The 18,539-nt window shown below is 40.2% G+C and overlaps 1 protein-coding gene across 2 annotated transcripts; it reads right to left on the bottom strand.

The window, feature by feature from the left end:
* Positions 1-13,408: 13,408 nt before the first annotated feature.
* Positions 13,409-14,896, bottom strand: LOC143572416 (peptidyl-tRNA hydrolase, mitochondrial-like). 2 transcript variants are annotated; one of them, XM_077057588.1, is made up of 8 exons: positions 14,697-14,896; positions 14,530-14,618; positions 14,378-14,445; positions 14,242-14,292; positions 14,061-14,134; positions 13,902-13,960; positions 13,732-13,808; positions 13,409-13,651 (listed from the first exon to the last, which is right to left on the bottom strand). In XM_077057588.1, the coding sequence occupies exons 2-8, from the start codon at positions 14,597-14,599 to the stop codon at positions 13,499-13,501; spliced, it is 552 nt and encodes a 183-aa protein (XP_076913703.1). In that variant the 5' UTR covers positions 14,600-14,618; positions 14,697-14,896; the 3' UTR covers positions 13,409-13,498. The 2 variants fall into 2 exon arrangements, with proteins under 2 accessions (XP_076913703.1, XP_076913702.1); XM_077057587.1 differs by having other exon boundaries at positions 14,534-14,618.
* Positions 14,897-18,539: the final 3,643 nt, after the last annotated feature.

The raw sequence follows: 18,539 nt of genomic DNA, 5'->3' as shown, positions 1-18,539 counted from the left end.
TTGAAGTTGAACAGCAGGATGCAAATTGTAGTTTAGAGGTTTTGGACATAGAAATGGATGATGTGATGTTGGATAATGATAGGATGTATAATGAGAAACAAAGAAATGAGGGAGACATGGATTATCTTTTCCATGTGGGACAAGTTTTTGGTACAAAAGCAGAGGTGAAGGATATGATCAAGGCACATGCAGTTGAAACAAGAAGACAAATTAGGATAAGAAAAGATGATTTGGTAAGGGTCAGGGCTGTGTGTGAAGGAGATATGGAAGATGGGTCCCACATGCAGGGGGTTGGATCTAGCAGTGCTAATAAAGATGAGGGACCAGTCCAGAAAAGTATTGGGGGTAGGGGAAAAAGGAAAGACCCACTTGCTATAGATGCCCTTGGGTACTGTTGTTGTCATACCAAAAGAGAACAGCTTCATGGAAAATTACAAGGTTGATAAATGAACATAAATGCCTTCAATCTAGGGAAATTTATGCTTGCACAGCCGGGTTCCTCTCAAACCATTTGGTTACTGATCTTCAAGATGACCCAAAGCTGAAAGTTAAATCCATCAAAGAAAGGTTTCAAAGGAGGTTTGAAATTGGTGTGTCTGAGATAAAAGCTTATAGGGCAAAGATGTTGGCCAGGGAACATATAATTGGAAATTTCAGAGGCCAATATGGGTTATTGAGGGATTATATTGAAGAGTTGAAGAGGACTAATCCAGATACAACAGTGAAGCTTGAATTAGAAGAATGCTCAGATCCAACATCTGAGACAAGACAATTCAAGAGGATATACATCTGTTTGGGGTCTTTGAAAAAGGGGTTCAAAGCAATAGGTAGGGATCTGTTGGGACTGGATGGGGCTTTCCTTAAAAGTGCTTGGCCTGGTCAACTTTTAACAGCAGTTGCTCTAGATCCAAACAATGGATACTACCCTGTTGCATATGCTGTAGTTGAAGCTGAAACATTGAACTCTTGGGAATGGTTCTTGGAATGCCTTGGTGATGACTTGGATATAAACAACAGATCCAAGTTTACCTTTATGAGTGACAGGCAAAAGGGTCTTATACAGGCTGTAGATAAGTTGTTTCCTTCTGCAGAGCATAGGTTTTGTGTGAGGCACATTGAAGATAACCTAAGATCACTCTTCAAAGGAAAGCTTTTAAGGGATGCTCTTTGGAAGCTGGCTAGATGTACATCACCTACACAATATGAGAGAGAGATGAACAACCTAAAAAACTTGAACAAAAGGTGTCATCTTTGGGTATCTAAGATCCCACCAGAAACATGGTCAAGGTCACACTTCTCTGGTAAGTTTTTAATTTTGTATCCTTTATTCTCTCATAACTTTCAAGTTTTGTCCTTTATCTGTTGTGTTTTGTTATAATAGGTAGAGCAATGTCTGATGTGTTGACCAACAACATGTGTGAATGTTTCAATTCAAAGCTGGTAGATGGAAGGGACAAGCCTATTATCACATTGCTGAAATACATCAGAGAATATGTGATGAGGAAGATTGTTACTGTGTTGAAGGTAATTGATAGGTCATCAGGGTTACTAACACCATATGCTACACAAATTATGGAGTCAGTGAAGAAGGAAGCAAGCAGGTGAGTTGTATGTGAATATTTACTTGTCTTGTAAATGATGTGAATGGTTTACATATTTGGATGATAGGTACTCTGTGCATTGGAATGGTGAGGATCATTATCAGGTAACAGGTCCATATGGTGATCAGTGTGTAGTGAACATGAGCACAAGTACATGTGCATGTAGGAGATGGGAGATAACTGGGATACCTTGTAGACATGTGGTGGCATGTATTTGGGTGAAGGGTGCACATGACAGATCTGTTGGCAGGCCAGAAACATTTGTCAAACCAATTTACACAATGGATAGGTGGAAGGCAGTGTATAGCTACAAGGTGTATCCCATCAATGGTATGAGTATGTGGCTCACATCACAAGTCCCAATCCAGATCACAGCTCCTAAATTAAAAAAGCAAACTGGAAGGCCAAAGAAATCAAGGAAAAAGTCAGCAGTGGAAAGGGAAGATGGTGGTTCAAGGAAAAAGTCAAAGGTTGATGCAAAGGGCAAGGGAAAGGCTGTGGAGGGTGAAGGCCAGAAAGTGAAGGCAGTGAGAAAGACAAAGCCAAAAGGATCAAACACTTGTGGGACATGTGGTCAAAAGGGTCACAACAAGAGATCATGCATGAAAAATTTTGCAGATTAATGTGCCTACTGTTTGACTGTTTTTGTAGTTTTTATGACTTTATGGTATGGATATTTTTATGACTGTTTTTGCAGATTAAGTTGTTAGACTTTTTTTGAAGTTTTTCATGGTATGGATGTGACATCTGCCCCGATCCGACCCGACCCAGGTACCCGTTTCTCTGACCCGATCTCTTTCTTTTATGATTTAATATTTATACTTATACTTTACTTTTAATAATAATATATATTTTCCTTCCCGCCTCTTTCTCTCTCTCTCTTTCCGCCTTCTTTTCCCTCTTGTCGCCGTCCCGCCCTTACGCCTGGTTTCCCTCTTTTTCTTCTAACTCTTTGCTTGTCCTTTGTTCCTTCCCGCCTAAGGTTGTCTGCGCAGCTCCACGCGCCAGACCCCTTACAAGGAATCCTGCGTGAAGACCACCTGTTACAGCGATACGCGAGACGAACTCTTCTCGCAGCGCGCTAAGAATTGTAATTCTTCTCGCAGCGCGCTAAGAACGGTAGTTCTTCCCGCGACGCGCTAAGGATTTATAGTTCTTCTCGCAGCGCGCTAAGAATCGTAGTTCATCCCTCGACGCGCGAAGAATTATAGTTCTTCCCGCGGCGCGCTAGGAATTTTAGTTCCTCCCGCGGCGCGCTAAGAAATGTGATTCTTCCCGCGGCGCGCTTAGAAATGTAGTTCTTTCCGCGACGCGTTAAGGTTGGTTCTGTCTGCCTTCGCGCTCGCGCTCTCTTGACCTTCTGTGTCTGCCTTCGCGCTCGAGCCTTCTCGCGCTAAACCCTTTGAGTTTTCTTCTGTTGAATCTAGCCGTTTGCTTTTGTGTTGTCTTATCTTTTGAGCTGTTGACCTAATCTGCTTTATGTCTGAAAAGTTACTTTCGGCGCAGCATGCGCACCAACCCCATTGGTTGGCAGAAAAAGTGACTGACATTATCTTTTGAGATCTGCTTTTGCCATGCTTGACCAGTACCTTTAACTGACCGGCCCATGCCTTTTTACTGTTCCCTGTCAGCTTTATCTTGCCCCCTGCAGCTGCCATATCTTTTGATATCTTTTGCTTTTGGAATCTTTTACTTTTTGAGATCTTTTCCCCTTTTTCTAGGGATTGTGTTCCCTAGGGTTTCCCTATAAATAATAATCTTATTTTTCTTAACACTACACACACAAACACTTATTATCTCTCTTCCTTTGCTCTCTGCCGATTGTCCTCCTGCCGCCTCCTCTCTTGCCTCCGTTTTCTCCTCTCCTCTGCCCTGATTTTCGGTAATATATATATTATATATAATAATTTACTTATTAATTATGCTAACTTATAATCAAGACTTAAAACCAATCATTAAAACAATAATCTTATTTATAGGTTAACTTGTGCTTGTTTAAAGTTGGTTCTTGCTTTATCTTACACCGCATCGTTTATCAAGTGAGTAATCTCGTACCTAATCCCTTTTTGCTTTTAATGTTTTGGGATGTTCATGTGTTCATACAAACTTAGAGTCTTAAACTGTTTATGAACTTTAGTCGCGCAGTATCCCATGTGTTGAGGACGTAGACTTGGCTGTTTATTTGTATGTGTGGATCATTAACCGTCTTGTCGGTCTATTCCGCAGTTCTCATGGTACCATTAGATGAACACGGGAGAACTATCGTTTATGATTTTCTCTTTTGTTTACACATGCACAGTTTGTCTTGTTTGTGAGCTCAATTGTGAGCACTGGCAGTCTTATGAATCTTAGAGTTGGTCCCGATCAGATTACACCCTTGTTGAAAACCAGACATACACATGTTGCGCGCAGAATTATTGTTATCTATGTATTGTATTAAACTTGATTTCTCACCAACACGCAAGTGTTTGACGTTTATTTTAACACATGTTCAGGTTTGCAGTAGCTGTTTTGGAGCTTGTGGACACGTAGGAAGTTTTCTTTATTTTGGACCTAGATTAAAATGTATCAAGACAAGTTTTTGCTGTTCGAATATTATGATTTATAATATATTGATTTATGATGATTTATGTTATCTTGTGTTTACTCTGCGCGTGCGCGAATGAATGTATTTATTAAATATTGACACCCAATAGTGTCACGAGTAATGAAACAATATGTGGCGCCCCGATGTATAATCCGCCTTTGGTCGGGGTGTTACAGATTGGTATCAGAGCTCGTTGACTTTAGGATAGGTGGTTAGACGTAACGGCCTAGAATACCTAAGAGTCCCTTCTCGCGCATGAGAGAAATCTCATGTTTGCGCGCTTATTGTTAATTACTCGTTATTTATGAATATGCTCGCGCTTGCGCAGTATATGATTTTATGTTTTATTTCGCGATATTTCGATTTTTGTTGAATTTCGATTTTTATTGATTTTCTTACATATTCGTTTGTTGGGTTTGAAAATCCGAAAAGTCATGGTGATACATGAATAGTTGATTTTCAATTTCCATTTACGATTATGTTCTGAGGTTGGAGGCTTGAAAAGTCATGGTGATGCATGAATTGTCAACCTCCAATACTCATTTTCTTGTGTATTTTATATTGAAGATTGAAAAGTCATGGTGATACATGAATCGTCAATCTCCAATACTCGTTTGCTCGTATATTTTAAATTGGGAATTCGGAAAGTCATGGTGATACATGAATTGTCGATTCTTGATTCGAATTTGTTACCTTTATTAAGTCTGCATTTAGGGTCATTTAATCTACTTTAACTTTTGATAGTATCTAACTCTGCGAAACCAAGCTTTATAAAGTTATGCTTTGCGATAAAACCAAGATATTAACTAAAATTAAAACTTTTATAGAATGCCTCCGCTATCTCGCCGATTTCAGAGAAGAGAAGCCTCGCGCATGCGTAGACAACAACGTTCCCAGGAAATGGCCGCCGCAATAGCCCAAGCCTTGAGCCAAAATAATACCTCCAGTTACAACATTAAATCCTTTAACGCGGGTAACCCTCCAAAGTTCACAGGTCTTGAAGGAGCCACCGTGATGCTCCAATGGCTCGAAAAGATTGAAAACACTTTCCTCCACACCCAATGCCCCTCAGACAGACGAACCCTATATGCTTCCAGTGTCCTGGAATCTAGAGCGCTTACATGGTGGAATGGAGTAGCTCATGCGCGTGGCGCAGAAGCTGCTTCCAGCATGCTCTGGGAGGAATTTAAGGAAATTCTGACGCGAGAATTCTGCCCTCTCAACGAAGTTAAGCGCCTGGAGGAAGAATTCTGGAACTTGAAGCAATACAGCGGTGAAGCGCGCGAGTACGCGACGCGCTTCCACGAGCTAAGCTTACTGGTCCCTCACCTTGTTACCCCTTCACGCCGAGCAATCGAGAAATTCCTTGGGGGTCTCCCCATGGAAATTCAAGATTCTGTATGGGCCAGAAACCCAGTAACCCTCTCTGACGCCATTGAGTTGGCCGCTGTGCTCAGCGACAACCATGTCAGAGCAGGAACCCTGTTCCTGCGGGGAGCTGAGAAGACCAAACTCACCAAGACTGCCACTGAACCAACAGAAACCAAACCTGAACCCTCAAACCGTAACAACCTCAAGCGCAGGCGCAAAGCTTACGCGCTTACCAACCCGCCCATTGTCCAGCAACCCATTTATCAACCTCCAGTTTACGCGCCTAACCCTCTGTCAGCTTACCCAACACCTCCTGTAGCCCACAACTATGCCTTAACCAATCCAGCACTCCCTGCCCCGCCAACTAAGAAACCTTACACAGGAAACCATCCCTTTTGCCCAACCTGTAGATTTCACCACCCAACCCAAACCCCGTGTCGACTTTGTAACCGATGTGGCCGTACTGGTCACACTGCTGAAAACTGTAGAGTCCTTCCCGCCAATCCAATTGCGCCAACACCACCAGTCTACCCGCAGAACCCACAATCAATCTACCAAAACCCACGACCCAGATCGTGCTTTAACTGCGGTGATCCCAGTCATTTCCGGAACGCGTGCCCAAGGCTACAAGTGCAAATCACACAAGCGAATCCGGTGAACCAGATTTCAAACCAAGTGACGCGTGGACGAGCTTTTAACATAACCGCGCACCAAGCGCAAGCGAATAATGACGTAGTTAATGGTACATTTTTGCTTAACGGATTTTATGCTTCTATACTTTTTGATACTGGCGCCGATCGAAGTTTTATCTCTCGCGCCTTCGAGCAGAAGCTTGCGCGACCGCGCAGCGATTTAAAAGAAGATTTTTCAGTTGAATTGGCTAACGGTGAAACTGTTTTAATTAACTCAGTGATTAAAGATTGCACACTTAACCTTAACGAAAACGATTTCCTGATCGACCTCATCCCCATGCCTCTTGGAAGCTTTGATGTTATTATTGGTATGGACTGGCTCTCGAATAATCGCGCCGAAGTTATTTGCGCCAAGAAGTTGATTCGCATACCTCGAGAAAATGGTGATCTTCACATCTACGGCGAAAAACCCTCCCGCGGTCTTAAACTTATGTCTTGCGCCGAAGCCCGAAGGCTCATGCGGAAAAGGTGTATTGCATTCTTAGCCCATGTGGTTAAACCTGCTGAAGAAAAGAAGCTTCGCGATATCCCTGTTGTGCGTGATTTCCCTGAAGTTTTTCCTGATGATCTTCCTGGTATCCCTCCCGCTCGTGAAGTCGAGTTCCGTATTGATCTTGTCCCTGGTGCTTCCCCCGTAGCTAAATCTCCTTATCGTCTTGCACCCGCTGAGATGCAAGAATTGGCAAGCCAACTTCAAGAGTTGACTGCTAAAGGATTCATTCGCCCTAGCTCTTCGCCCTGGGGTGCTCCGGTGTTGTTCGTTAAAAAGAAAGATGGATCGTTTCGCATGTGTATTGATTACCGCGAGTTGAACAAACTCACCATTAAAAACCGGTATCCCTTACCGCGTATTGACGACCTCTTTGATCAACTCCAAGGTGCCTCTTATTTCTCGAAGATTGATCTCCGCTCTGGTTATCACCAGTTGCGCATCCGCAATGAAGATGTTCCGAAGACTGCTTTTCGAACTCGTTATGGCCATTTTGAATTCTTGGTCATGTCCTTCGGTCTAGCCAACGCACCCGCCGTTTTCATGGATCTAATGAATCGGGTGTGTAGGCCTTTCTTGGACCGTTTCGTGATTGTGTTTATCGATGATGTTCTGGTGTATTCTAAGACCAAGGCCGAGCATGAGCAACATCTCCGGTTGGTGTTGCAAAAGCTTCGAACCGAGCAGCTCTATGCTAAGCTTTCCAAGTGTGAATTTTGGTCTGATGAAGTACAGTTTCTTGGCCATGTTGTGAACAAGATGGGTATTCATGTCGACCCATCCAAAATTGAAGCAATCAAGAACTGGATTACGCCATCCTCTCCTTCCGAGATCCGTTCCTTTCTGGGCTTAGCTGGTTATTACCGGCGCTTCATTTCGAACTTCTCGAAGATCGCTTTGCCTTTAACAGCTCTAACGCACAAAGGTAAACCGTATATTTGGGGCTCGAAGCAAGAAGAAGCCTTTCTGACGCTCAAGCGTTTGTTGTGTGAAGCTCCTGTTCTTGCGCTACCTGAGGGTAATGATGATTTTGTCGTGTACTGCGATGCCTCCAACCAAGGTCTCGGTTGTGTTCTTATGCAACGAGGCAAGGTTATCGCTTACGCATCAAGGCAACTTAAGGTTCATGAAAAGAATTATACAACTCACGATCTCGAACTTGGTGCAGTTGTTTTTGCCTTGAAGATCTGGAGACACTACCTTTATGGTACTAAGTGTATCCTTTACACTGACCATAAAAGCCTTCAGCATATCTTTGATCAAAAGGAACTTAACATGAGGCAACGCCGATGGAACGAACTCATCAGCGATTACGATTGTGAGATCCGGTATCATCCTGGTAAGGCTAATGTGGTAGCCGATGCGCTCAGCCGAAAACCCTGCCAGCTTAACTGTATCTTGCCGCGCACGCATCTTCACTTTGCGCTGATTCAAAGCAACCTTGAATCGCGTATTCGTGACGCGCAGCGCGCATCCATCAGTAATGGTAACCTTCGCGCCGAGTTAGCGTGTGGCGCGGAAGCGCACTTTGTCCCTAATCTGAGTGGAATTCTCTGCTATCTTAATCGCATCTGGATTCCTTGTGATGAGAATCTTCGCGCTGATATCCTGAGTGAAGCTCATAAATCTCGGTATTCCGTTCATCCCGGCGCTGATAAGATGTACAAGGATTTGCGCATTACTTATTGGTGGCCCGGTATGAAAAAGGACATTGCTGTGTTCGTAGCTAAATGTCTGACTTGTTCTAAAGTAAAAGCTGAACACCAACGCCCATCTGGTTTGCTCGAACAACCAGAAATTCCTACGTGGAAATGGGAATGTGTAGCGATGGACTTTATTACCAAGTTACCTTTGACAGCAAGCAAACATGATAGCATTTGGGTAATAGTGGATCGTTTGACTAAGTCTGCTCACTTCCTGCCCATTCGTGAAAACTACCGTGTTGAGCAACTCGCGCAGCTTTATGTCAAGGAAATTGTCTGCCGCCATGGTACTCCTTTGAGCATCATATCCGATCGCGATGGCCGTTTTATATCCCGCTTTTGGAAATCTCTCCAATCTGCGCTAGGAACTCGCTTGGACATGAGTACGGCATATCATCCTCAGACTGACGGTCAGTCTGAGCGAACTATTCAAACTCTTGAGGATATGCTCCGATCTTGTGTTCTTGATTTTGGAGGTAATTGGGATTCGCACCTGCCTTTGATCGAGTTCTCTTATAATAACAGCTATCATTCCAGCATTGGTATGGCCCCATTTGAAGCACTTTACGGTCGTAAGTGCCGCTCCCCGATTTGTTGGAGCGAAGTGGGTGAAGCTCAAATCACAGGACCCGAACTTGTTCAAGAGACAACCGATAAAATCGCCAAGATCCGTGATCATCTGCTGACTGCTAGAAGCCGACAGAAGAGTTACGCAGATCGCAGACGAAAGCCTCTCGAATTTCAAGTTGGTGATCTTGTTCTCCTCAAAGTGTCGCCTTGGAAGGGTGTTGTCCGCTTTGGGAAGAAAGGTAAGCTTGCTCCTCGATATGTTGGACCATTCAAGATTCTCGCGCGTGTGGGAAAAGTTGCCTACAGACTTGACCTGCCGCCCGCGCTCAGTAATGTGCATCCAACGTTCCATGTATCCAATCTCAAGAAGTGTTTAGCCGACGAGAACCTTCACATTCCCCTTGATGAAGTTCAAGTTGATGAAACTATGCATTTCGTTGAGAAGCCTGTTGAGATTATGGATCGCGAGGTAAAGCAAACCAAGCGCAGTCGTATCCCTATTGTTAAAATTCGCTGGGAGTCCAAGCGCGGAGCCGAGTTTACATGGGAAAGGGAAGATCAAATGAAGATCAAGTACCCGCACCTGTTCTCTGCGCAACCTACTTCGAGATAAATTTCGGGACGAAATTTCTTAAAGTAGGGGAGACTGTGACATCTGCCCCGATCCGACCCGACCCAGGTACCCGTTTCTCTGACCCGATCTCTTTCTTTTATGATTTAATATTTATACTTATACTTTACTTTTAATAATAATATATATTTTCCTTCCCGCCTCTTTCTCTCTCTCTCTTTCCGCCTTCTTTTCCCTCTTGTCGCCGTCCCGCCCTTACGCCTGGTTTCCCTCTTTTTCTTCTAACTCTTTGCTTGTCCTTTGTTCCTTCCCGCCTAAGGTTGTCTGCGCAGCTCCACGCGCCAGACCCCTTACAAGGAATCCTGCGTGAAGACCACCTGTTACAGCGATACGCGAGACGAACTCTTCTCGCAGCGCGCTAAGAATTGTAATTCTTCTCGCAGCGCGCTAAGAACGGTAGTTCTTCCCGCGACGCGCTAAGGATTTATAGTTCTTCTCGCAGCGCGCTAAGAATCGTAGTTCATCCCTCGACGCGCGAAGAATTATAGTTCTTCCCGCGGCGCGCTAGGAATTTTAGTTCCTCCCGCGGCGCGCTAAGAAATGTGATTCTTCCCGCGGCGCGCTTAGAAATGTAGTTCTTTCCGCGACGCGTTAAGGTTGGTTCTGTCTGCCTTCGCGCTCGCGCTCTCTTGACCTTCTGTGTCTGCCTTCGCGCTCGAGCCTTCTCGCGCTAAACCCTTTGAGTTTTCTTCTGTTGAATCTAGCCGTTTGCTTTTGTGTTGTCTTATCTTTTGAGCTGTTGACCTAATCTGCTTTATGTCTGAAAAGTTACTTTCGGCGCAGCATGCGCACCAACCCCATTGGTTGGCAGAAAAAGTGACTGACATTATCTTTTGAGATCTGCTTTTGCCATGCTTGACCAGTACCTTTAACTGACCGGCCCATGCCTTTTTACTGTTCCCTGTCAGCTTTATCTTGCCCCCTGCAGCTGCCATATCTTTTGATATCTTTTGCTTTTGGAATCTTTTACTTTTTGAGATCTTTTCCCCTTTTTCTAGGGATTGTGTTCCCTAGGGTTTCCCTATAAATAATAATCTTATTTTTCTTAACACTACACACACAAACACTTATTATCTCTCTTCCTTTGCTCTCTGCCGATTGTCCTCCTGCCGCCTCCTCTCTTGCCTCCGTTTTCTCCTCTCCTCTGCCCTGATTTTCGGTAATATATATATTATATATAATAATTTACTTATTAATTATGCTAACTTATAATCAAGACTTAAAACCAATCATTAAAACAATAATCTTATTTATAGGTTAACTTGTGCTTGTTTAAAGTTGGTTCTTGCTTTATCTTACACCGCATCGTTTATCAAGTGAGTAATCTCGTACCTAATCCCTTTTTGCTTTTAATGTTTTGGGATGTTCATGTGTTCATACAAACTTAGAGTCTTAAACTGTTTATGAACTTTAGTCGCGCAGTATCCCATGTGTTGAGGACGTAGACTTGGCTGTTTATTTGTATGTGTGGATCATTAACCGTCTTGTCGGTCTATTCCGCAGTTCTCATGGTACCATTAGATGAACACGGGAGAACTATCGTTTATGATTTTCTCTTTTGTTTACACATGCACAGTTTGTCTTGTTTGTGAGCTCAATTGTGAGCACTGGCAGTCTTATGAATCTTAGAGTTGGTCCCGATCAGATTACACCCTTGTTGAAAACCAGACATACACATGTTGCGCGCAGAATTATTGTTATCTATGTATTGTATTAAACTTGATTTCTCACCAACACGCAAGTGTTTGACGTTTATTTTAACACATGTTCAGGTTTGCAGTAGCTGTTTTGGAGCTTGTGGACACGTAGGAAGTTTTCTTTATTTTGGACCTAGATTAAAATGTATCAAGACAAGTTTTTGCTGTTCGAATATTATGATTTATAATATATTGATTTATGATGATTTATGTTATCTTGTGTTTACTCTGCGCGTGCGCGAATGAATGTATTTATTAAATATTGACACCCAATAGTGTCACGAGTAATGAAACAATATGTGGCGCCCCGATGTATAATCCGCCTTTGGTCGGGGTGTTACAATGGATGTATTAAGTTGTTGTCTGGACTTATTTTAAGTTTTTCAAACACTTGTATGGATGTATTAAGTTGTTATGGATGTATTAAGTTTTTCATGTTTTTGAAGTTTTTCATGGTATGGTAATGGTTGTGCATAACTGCAGATGGATGGATCAGAGTTACTTATTTTAAGGGTTTGGACATATTTGCCCTTGGATCAGATTTTACATAATTTAATGGTTTGGCAGATGGATGTTTGTGCAGATGACTCATTCATCTTTTTGTGCATATGGATCTGCAGATGGATGGATCAGATGATACTTATTTTAAGGGTTTGGACATATTTGCCCTTGGATCAGATTTTACCTAATTTAATGGTTTGGCAGATGGATGTTTGTGCAGATGACTCATTCATCTTTTTGTGCATATGGATCTGCAGATGGATGGATCAGATGTTACTTATTTTAAGGGTTTGGACATATTTGCCCTTGGATCAGATTTTACATAATTTAATGGTTTGACAGTTTTTACTTATTTGCCCTTGGATCAGATCAGATCAGATCAGATCATATTATGCAGTATTCATCTCTTGGTTTATGGATGTTGTAGATGGATGTGTAGATAGTGCACAATGTGCAGATTGTGCATGATGTGCAGATTCTGCATGATGTGTAGATTGTGCATAATGTGTAGATAGTGCACAATGTGCAGATTGTGCATCATGTGTAGATAGTGCACAATGTGCAGATTGTGTATACAATCCATCCAAAAGTCCAAAATAAACTAACCAAAGATCCAAATTAAATCCAAAATAAACTGATGATACATTGCTTAAAAGGGAACCAAAATTACATCCAAAATAAAGTCAAAATACATAATACTTAAACTGCATAAAGTCCTAAATTAACTAATAAAGTCAAAATACAAATAGTCAACAACTTCAAATTCAGTCATCTAGTTACATTTTCATTGCAATTACAATTGCAATGAAAATGATCCAACTAATGACCAATCTGTTCTTCATCTTCCTTGCTTGTTCTTTATAACTCTCTAAACTTTGTTCAACCATGTTTTTCGATTTCAATAAGCCCGGGATAATCTCCAATGCCCGTTCACACATTGGTGGGTCACGCCATCCAAGAAAGGGGCAATCCGATGTCTGGAAAAGAGGAGAAACATGAAGTATAAACAATTGACTGGAACTTAAATCGAATTACACACTTACCATGTCCGGACAAGAGAAAAACCGACGACCTGGATTTCTATCAGTCCATGAAGTTCGAACAACTGCTACCTTGCCACAAACACAGTAAGCCATCATCAATTGAGCCCTGGTATTTGAATTTCGCATCGAGCCCTAATTGATTGAAGCCCTAATTGAGTCGCGTCGGATACGAGGGTTTAGGGTTTAACTGTCGGGTTTTTAATCGCCGGGGAATTGAATCGATTGAAGGTGGGGTTGGGTTAAAAAGAGGGGGAAGAGTGATACAGGGTTTAGTTGCAGAGATATATGAAAGGACAAAAGTACCCTCACATGCGCCTCACGTGATGGGATTTAACTGACTTTTTCTAACCCAGTTAGCGTAAAGGACAAAACTTGTAGGAAAAAAAAGTTTAAAGTACACCGCCTGCAAGGAAACTTAGAAAAGGACACGAACCGTAATTCGTCTTATTTTAAAGGACAAAATTTGTAATTCTGTCTTAAAAAACATCAAATTTAATTGAGCAGTTTCCCATCACACACCATTTCATCACTCAACCCCAAAAGTACAAAAACTTCTAAGCATAATCATATATACAGTACAACATATTGAAGCATGGCCGAATAACTAATCAACTAATCAAATCGATTTAACATTGTATCGGCATTATCTGCAACTTTAATGTGTTTGTATTTCTGCTCTGCGTTGAATCTCCCAACCCACTCATCCATACCCTTTGCCACAAGTTCTTTCAATGCAACAACTCCCTCTTTCAAACCAACATTAATCTTGCACATACAAAAAATTATGTACAAAAATGAAAATTTATCTAAAATAGAAAATTTGAGATAAATGGATTTTATCTTACTCGTTCTTGAGCGGTTGCATTGAACTTTTGAAGCAAGAAGGCTTTGGGATCCATCTGACCAGGCGGCTTACCAATGCCTACACACAAATCGTAAAACGCAATCAATTATAAAAAGCTATAAACTATAACATAAATAAATAACTCGATTAATGAAATATGTTTATGCATACCGATTCTTAATCGTACAAATTCCCGATTCCCACGAAAATGATGGATCACACTCTTCATCCTGATAAAATAAATAAAACATCTTACAAATAAAACCTTAACTGCTAATTGTGATAAGCTAATAATGACATTATATTAAAACTTCACAATATTATTCATACCCGTTATGGCTCCCGTGACCTCCACGGGGCTGAATCCGAAGCACCCCACATGGTAGATCCATATCATCATGAAACTAAAGCCACAGCAAGCAAAAGAAACACAAAAGCTGACAACTTCTTAATAGAAGTTTAAACTATTACTGAAAGAATATAACTTTCATAATCAAATTTAAGTTCATACCACCACTACTCGGTTTAAAGGGAGTTTGTAATAGGCAGCAAGTGGACCACTCTGCAGTCGATGTACAAGTTAATACCTTAAATCATTAAACCGATAATTAGCAAAAAAAAAAATAACAAGATAATTAAAACTTTACCGATTCACCGCTTAAATTCATGTATGTTTGAGGCTTTGCTAATAAAACCGGAACACCATCTACCATGCCTAATACACATCAATCAAAATTCTTATTAAACATAAACTACGTTTCAAAACATGAAAGCAAATTAGAAACTGAGAGAAGATTACAAGCCTTTTCCGAAAATGGCTTTGCAGAAAACAGTGTCCATAGCAATCCCTTGTGATTCAGCAAAAGCATCGATCATGTTAAACCCGACCTAATTTCCGAAAACACACAACGAATTAGAATAAGATATAGCATCATCTATGTTAATAAACAAACAACAAAAACATACATTGTGTCTTGTTCCTTTAAATTTATCCCCAGGATTGCCCAACCCGACGAACAACCATGGCTTCGGTGGTTGAACCGATGTGCAGAAACCACGATTTGGATTCAAAATCCTCCTTAGCATTTCTTAATAAATGTTTAGCTATGGCTGCATATAATTCAAAAGTGAAGCTTATATATTATATATTAGTATAAGTGTATAACACAGCATTTAAGCATCCTATTCCATAATCAATAAAATAAACTATTCAAATTATTAAATTCAAATTGGTGGCTGGATGGAATTTAGGTTTCTTCGAGTTCAATTGAAAATTAAAAACCCTAATTTATACAGAGACAAATGTAATTGCTAAATTGTAGTAACAGAGGTGTTGTTTAACGAAGTCAGTTTAGGAAAACGAAGAGTTAGAGACTTGCCGTTCAGGATTTCAAAATGTACGGCGGAGATGCAACGGTAGTTGCCGGCGGCGTGAGAGAGAACAGAAGCAAAATCCGGTTGAGATATTTGATCGGTTAACAACCGGGTCGGTCAAAAAGTTAAGAGGCTCGTACCTTGCTCAAGCTAAGCTGGTTAAAAATTACTTATTTCAGACTATGTGTTTAGCCTAGCTTTTTTAACCAAGCTTATACTTGTTTTAGCTTTTTTTTACAAAATAAGCTTAACTTGGTGTTTGGTTTAGCTTTTTAAGCTTATGCTTATTAGCTTATATAAGCTCATTTGAAGAAGCTTATTTGAAGATGATTTTTTAGCTTATATGATAGAAGCTTATTTGTTTAATGATGTAAATTATTCATTTTTTGTCCTCGAATGGTGGTGGTTAGTAATTATTACTCTAACAAATTAAAGAATGTTGGATTTAACAACTTATTAAGACACATAATTAACTTGTAGAATATAAGCTAATCCAAACACTTAAAAAGAGCTTATCAAATAATAGAAAAAAAACGTTATAAACTAATTTTATATATAAGCATAAACTTAAAAATAAAAGCTAGGCCAAGCACCCCCTGAGTTAAGCACTTAAGCTACTTGAGCCGATTTATTTTTAGAGGTAATAGAGGGGGGTCAAAAAATTGTACGTTGAACTACTCCATATATTATAAAAACTTAACCCACTTATTTGACTGACAGAATATGAATGCTCTTAAGCGTTAAAGGAGTAAAGAAAGATATTGAACTATTAAACTATGTAACTTTTCTTTTTTTAAAGTTAAAAATTCCTAGATGAAAAACAAATATAAATTAATTTACACAAACAAAATAATCAACACACTTAAACAAAATAAATAAAATTACAATCTATAATTGTATAAGTATATAAGAGAAATTAGGTTAGAACTCGAAAATTGATGTTTGTTAACTTTTTAGGGCATACAGTTGATAAACCTGAACATGGTTAAGAAAAAACTAACTTTCATCATCATCATCATCATCATTTTTAAAATCGCCAATGTCAACGTCCTCTCTCCAATCAATGTGTTGATTTTCGGTTTGTTCTTCAAGTAGTGTTCATCTTGCTCTTGTTGTTGGCATGAGACAAATAAGTCATGGGTCGTTCAAAAGAAAATTGATAGGGCACTTGGGCTAAAGCCCGCTAACTAACACTAGTAATATGGAATGTACGGCGGGCATGTGCCCACTACCCTTATTCTTCTTTAAATGTGCCTCTAATAAGGGGCATAATAAGAGCCGTACGTAACGATGTTAATGGTAAGGGACTCATAAGATTTCAACTAAAATTTCCATAAAGTGATAAAGATAGGTTTTTTTGAAGACCACGATTTTGATAGTACAAATATAGATGTGATAAAACGTATGTGGATACACAATAGCTTAAGACATTACATCTATCTAATTTGAATGTTAGCTTATCGTTTGATTGGAACTACTAGTAAAAAAGTGAACTATTTTGTTTTAAATTCTAGACGTTTACTTCAATTATCTCAAAGAGGGGTCATCTTTGAAAATAATGGCCCAAGTCAACATTTTGACAGCTCGTTCAAACACAAACCACATCCCAAACATGAACACATTTAGTATTCTTCAAACACATGACAACTCATGACAACTCAATTAAACTGATAAGAACATATACAACACTTGATCTTAGGCAAAAGACCGAGGAAGGTATTACAAGAATTATTAAGTATCCTATTTATTTTATTATTATTAAATAGTATTTTAAATATTTCAAGTATATTATTAAAGTAACATCCTATATCAGTTGTTATTTTGTAAAACTAGTAAACTCCAAAAGCAGTACAAGTAAATAAACGTGTAAACAGACATGACTTTTAAATCAAAAGATGTCAAAAGTGGCATCTTATTTATATTTTCTAGTTTATTGTACTTGTTTTAAATTTGGTTGCAATTGTTGATTGAAAAAATAACAGAAAAATATGACAACATTCAACTTATATACGACAATTTTCAGTATCATAATTATATAATGTCATTTTCTAGACTTTTGAACATTGAAAACATATCAGGACTCACGTATATTTATTTGATTTAACCTTAGACATTTATTATCAACTAGGGTTCTAAACCGGCACATACACATTCCCTGAACGGCCAACTAAGTAACGCCGGGTATCCCGTACGCGGCCCCCATTGGCTAAAGGTAGCCCGAGCCGGCCACTAGTCCGGACGGACGAAGCCCCTAGCGGTCCACCTGTTGAGGGATTCACCGGATAAAACCCAACCCCACACTCGCCAAACGGCACGACAGCGAGGAGCCGGTAAAACCGGGTGAGATCAGGACTCGAACCCTGGCAAGCCAAGGTCATCCCTCATATCTCCCATATAAGTTGGTGGTAGTGAGGTTTGATCCCCTACATTTCACTTGTAAAGTGAGTGCTCTACCATTAAGCCACAACCAACTTATCCCTTACCAACTTAACCACCCAACCAACACCAATACATTTATTTTCTTTCAAAACCATTAATACATATATAAAAACAAAAAGTACCCACTTATGGCACCAAATTTCTCATTTACTCTATATAGATAATAGTCATTGACGGCTTCTTAGAAGGGTGTGTATTCGGGTGATACGTGTACATTGTGCTTTATTAATTATGATACAACAACTCGTTAATAAAACATATGAATATTTTTTGCGTGTTTGTGGTCTGTATAAAAAACATGATAGTCTGAATAAATTTTACCATTGATTTGTAGCTGCGACCATAGCTTGTGCTATCTTTCTTTAGACGCTGACCATCTAACCGTGTGTTGATAATTATAAAAAAAAGACCATATGTTTTGTTAGAAGTAGTTTAACCCATTCCATCAATTTTCCTTCAACATTACCACCCCGACTCTCTCCATAGCAATTGCTCGTGATTCTAGCAATAAGTTTCATGTATGACAACATAAAGTTCTTCTCGGTCCATATCACATTTAGATCTCCTTAATATTCAAAAGTTTTCATCCATTCAATATTTTGAAACTTCCTATAAAGTATAAACTGTATAATTAGATGGAAAATTCTCAAACTGACTCGTTTATAGAGTTTGATTCTAAATGCCCCCGCCCCCCAGTTCAAGTTTCCAACTTCGTCCTTTCGTATCTCATCTCCGGCGACATGATAGCGAACGTCGATGACGTTTTACTGAACAAACCGGATACCGACATGTGGCAGGAATCTGGCGGGAATAGGTCGTCCACGATGTGTTCTCCAACCCATTTCATCGCAGACGATATGTTATACAAGTTCTTGTTCACAACGTCAACGCTGGGCTACCATACCCGACACCCATGTTTAGTATTATCAAGATTTGAAAGGTCATATTCATATTTTGAGTTGAACCCGGTTTTAATACCTAACGCATCGTCTACTC

Source organism: Bidens hawaiensis, unplaced genomic scaffold (assembly GCF_021521415.1).
Source record: "Bidens hawaiensis isolate Kalapana, Puna unplaced genomic scaffold, B.hawaiensis_p1.1 tig00025843_1, whole genome shotgun sequence".
Lineage (NCBI taxonomy): Eukaryota > Viridiplantae > Streptophyta > Magnoliopsida > Asterales > Asteraceae > Bidens > Bidens hawaiensis.
The sequence above is the reverse complement of the archived record's forward strand: the minus strand, read 5'-3'. Positions and strand labels throughout refer to the sequence as shown.

What these genes read in the sequence shown, in the direction of transcription:
- LOC143572416 (XM_077057587.1), bottom strand. Translation starts at nt 14,816, where the DNA reads ATGCTAAGGAGGATTTTGAATCCAAATCGTGGTTTCTGCACATCGGTT. An exon ending in CAAAGCCATTTTCGGAAAAG is followed by an intron (nt 14,446 to 14,533) that starts GCTTGTAATCTT and finishes GATGTGTATTAG; the next exon opens with GCATGGTAGATGGTGTTCCG. An exon ending in ATGCAACCGCTCAAGAACGA is followed by an intron (nt 13,652 to 13,731) that starts GTAAGATAAAAT and finishes TGTATGTGCAAG; the next exon opens with ATTAATGTTGGTTTGAAAGA.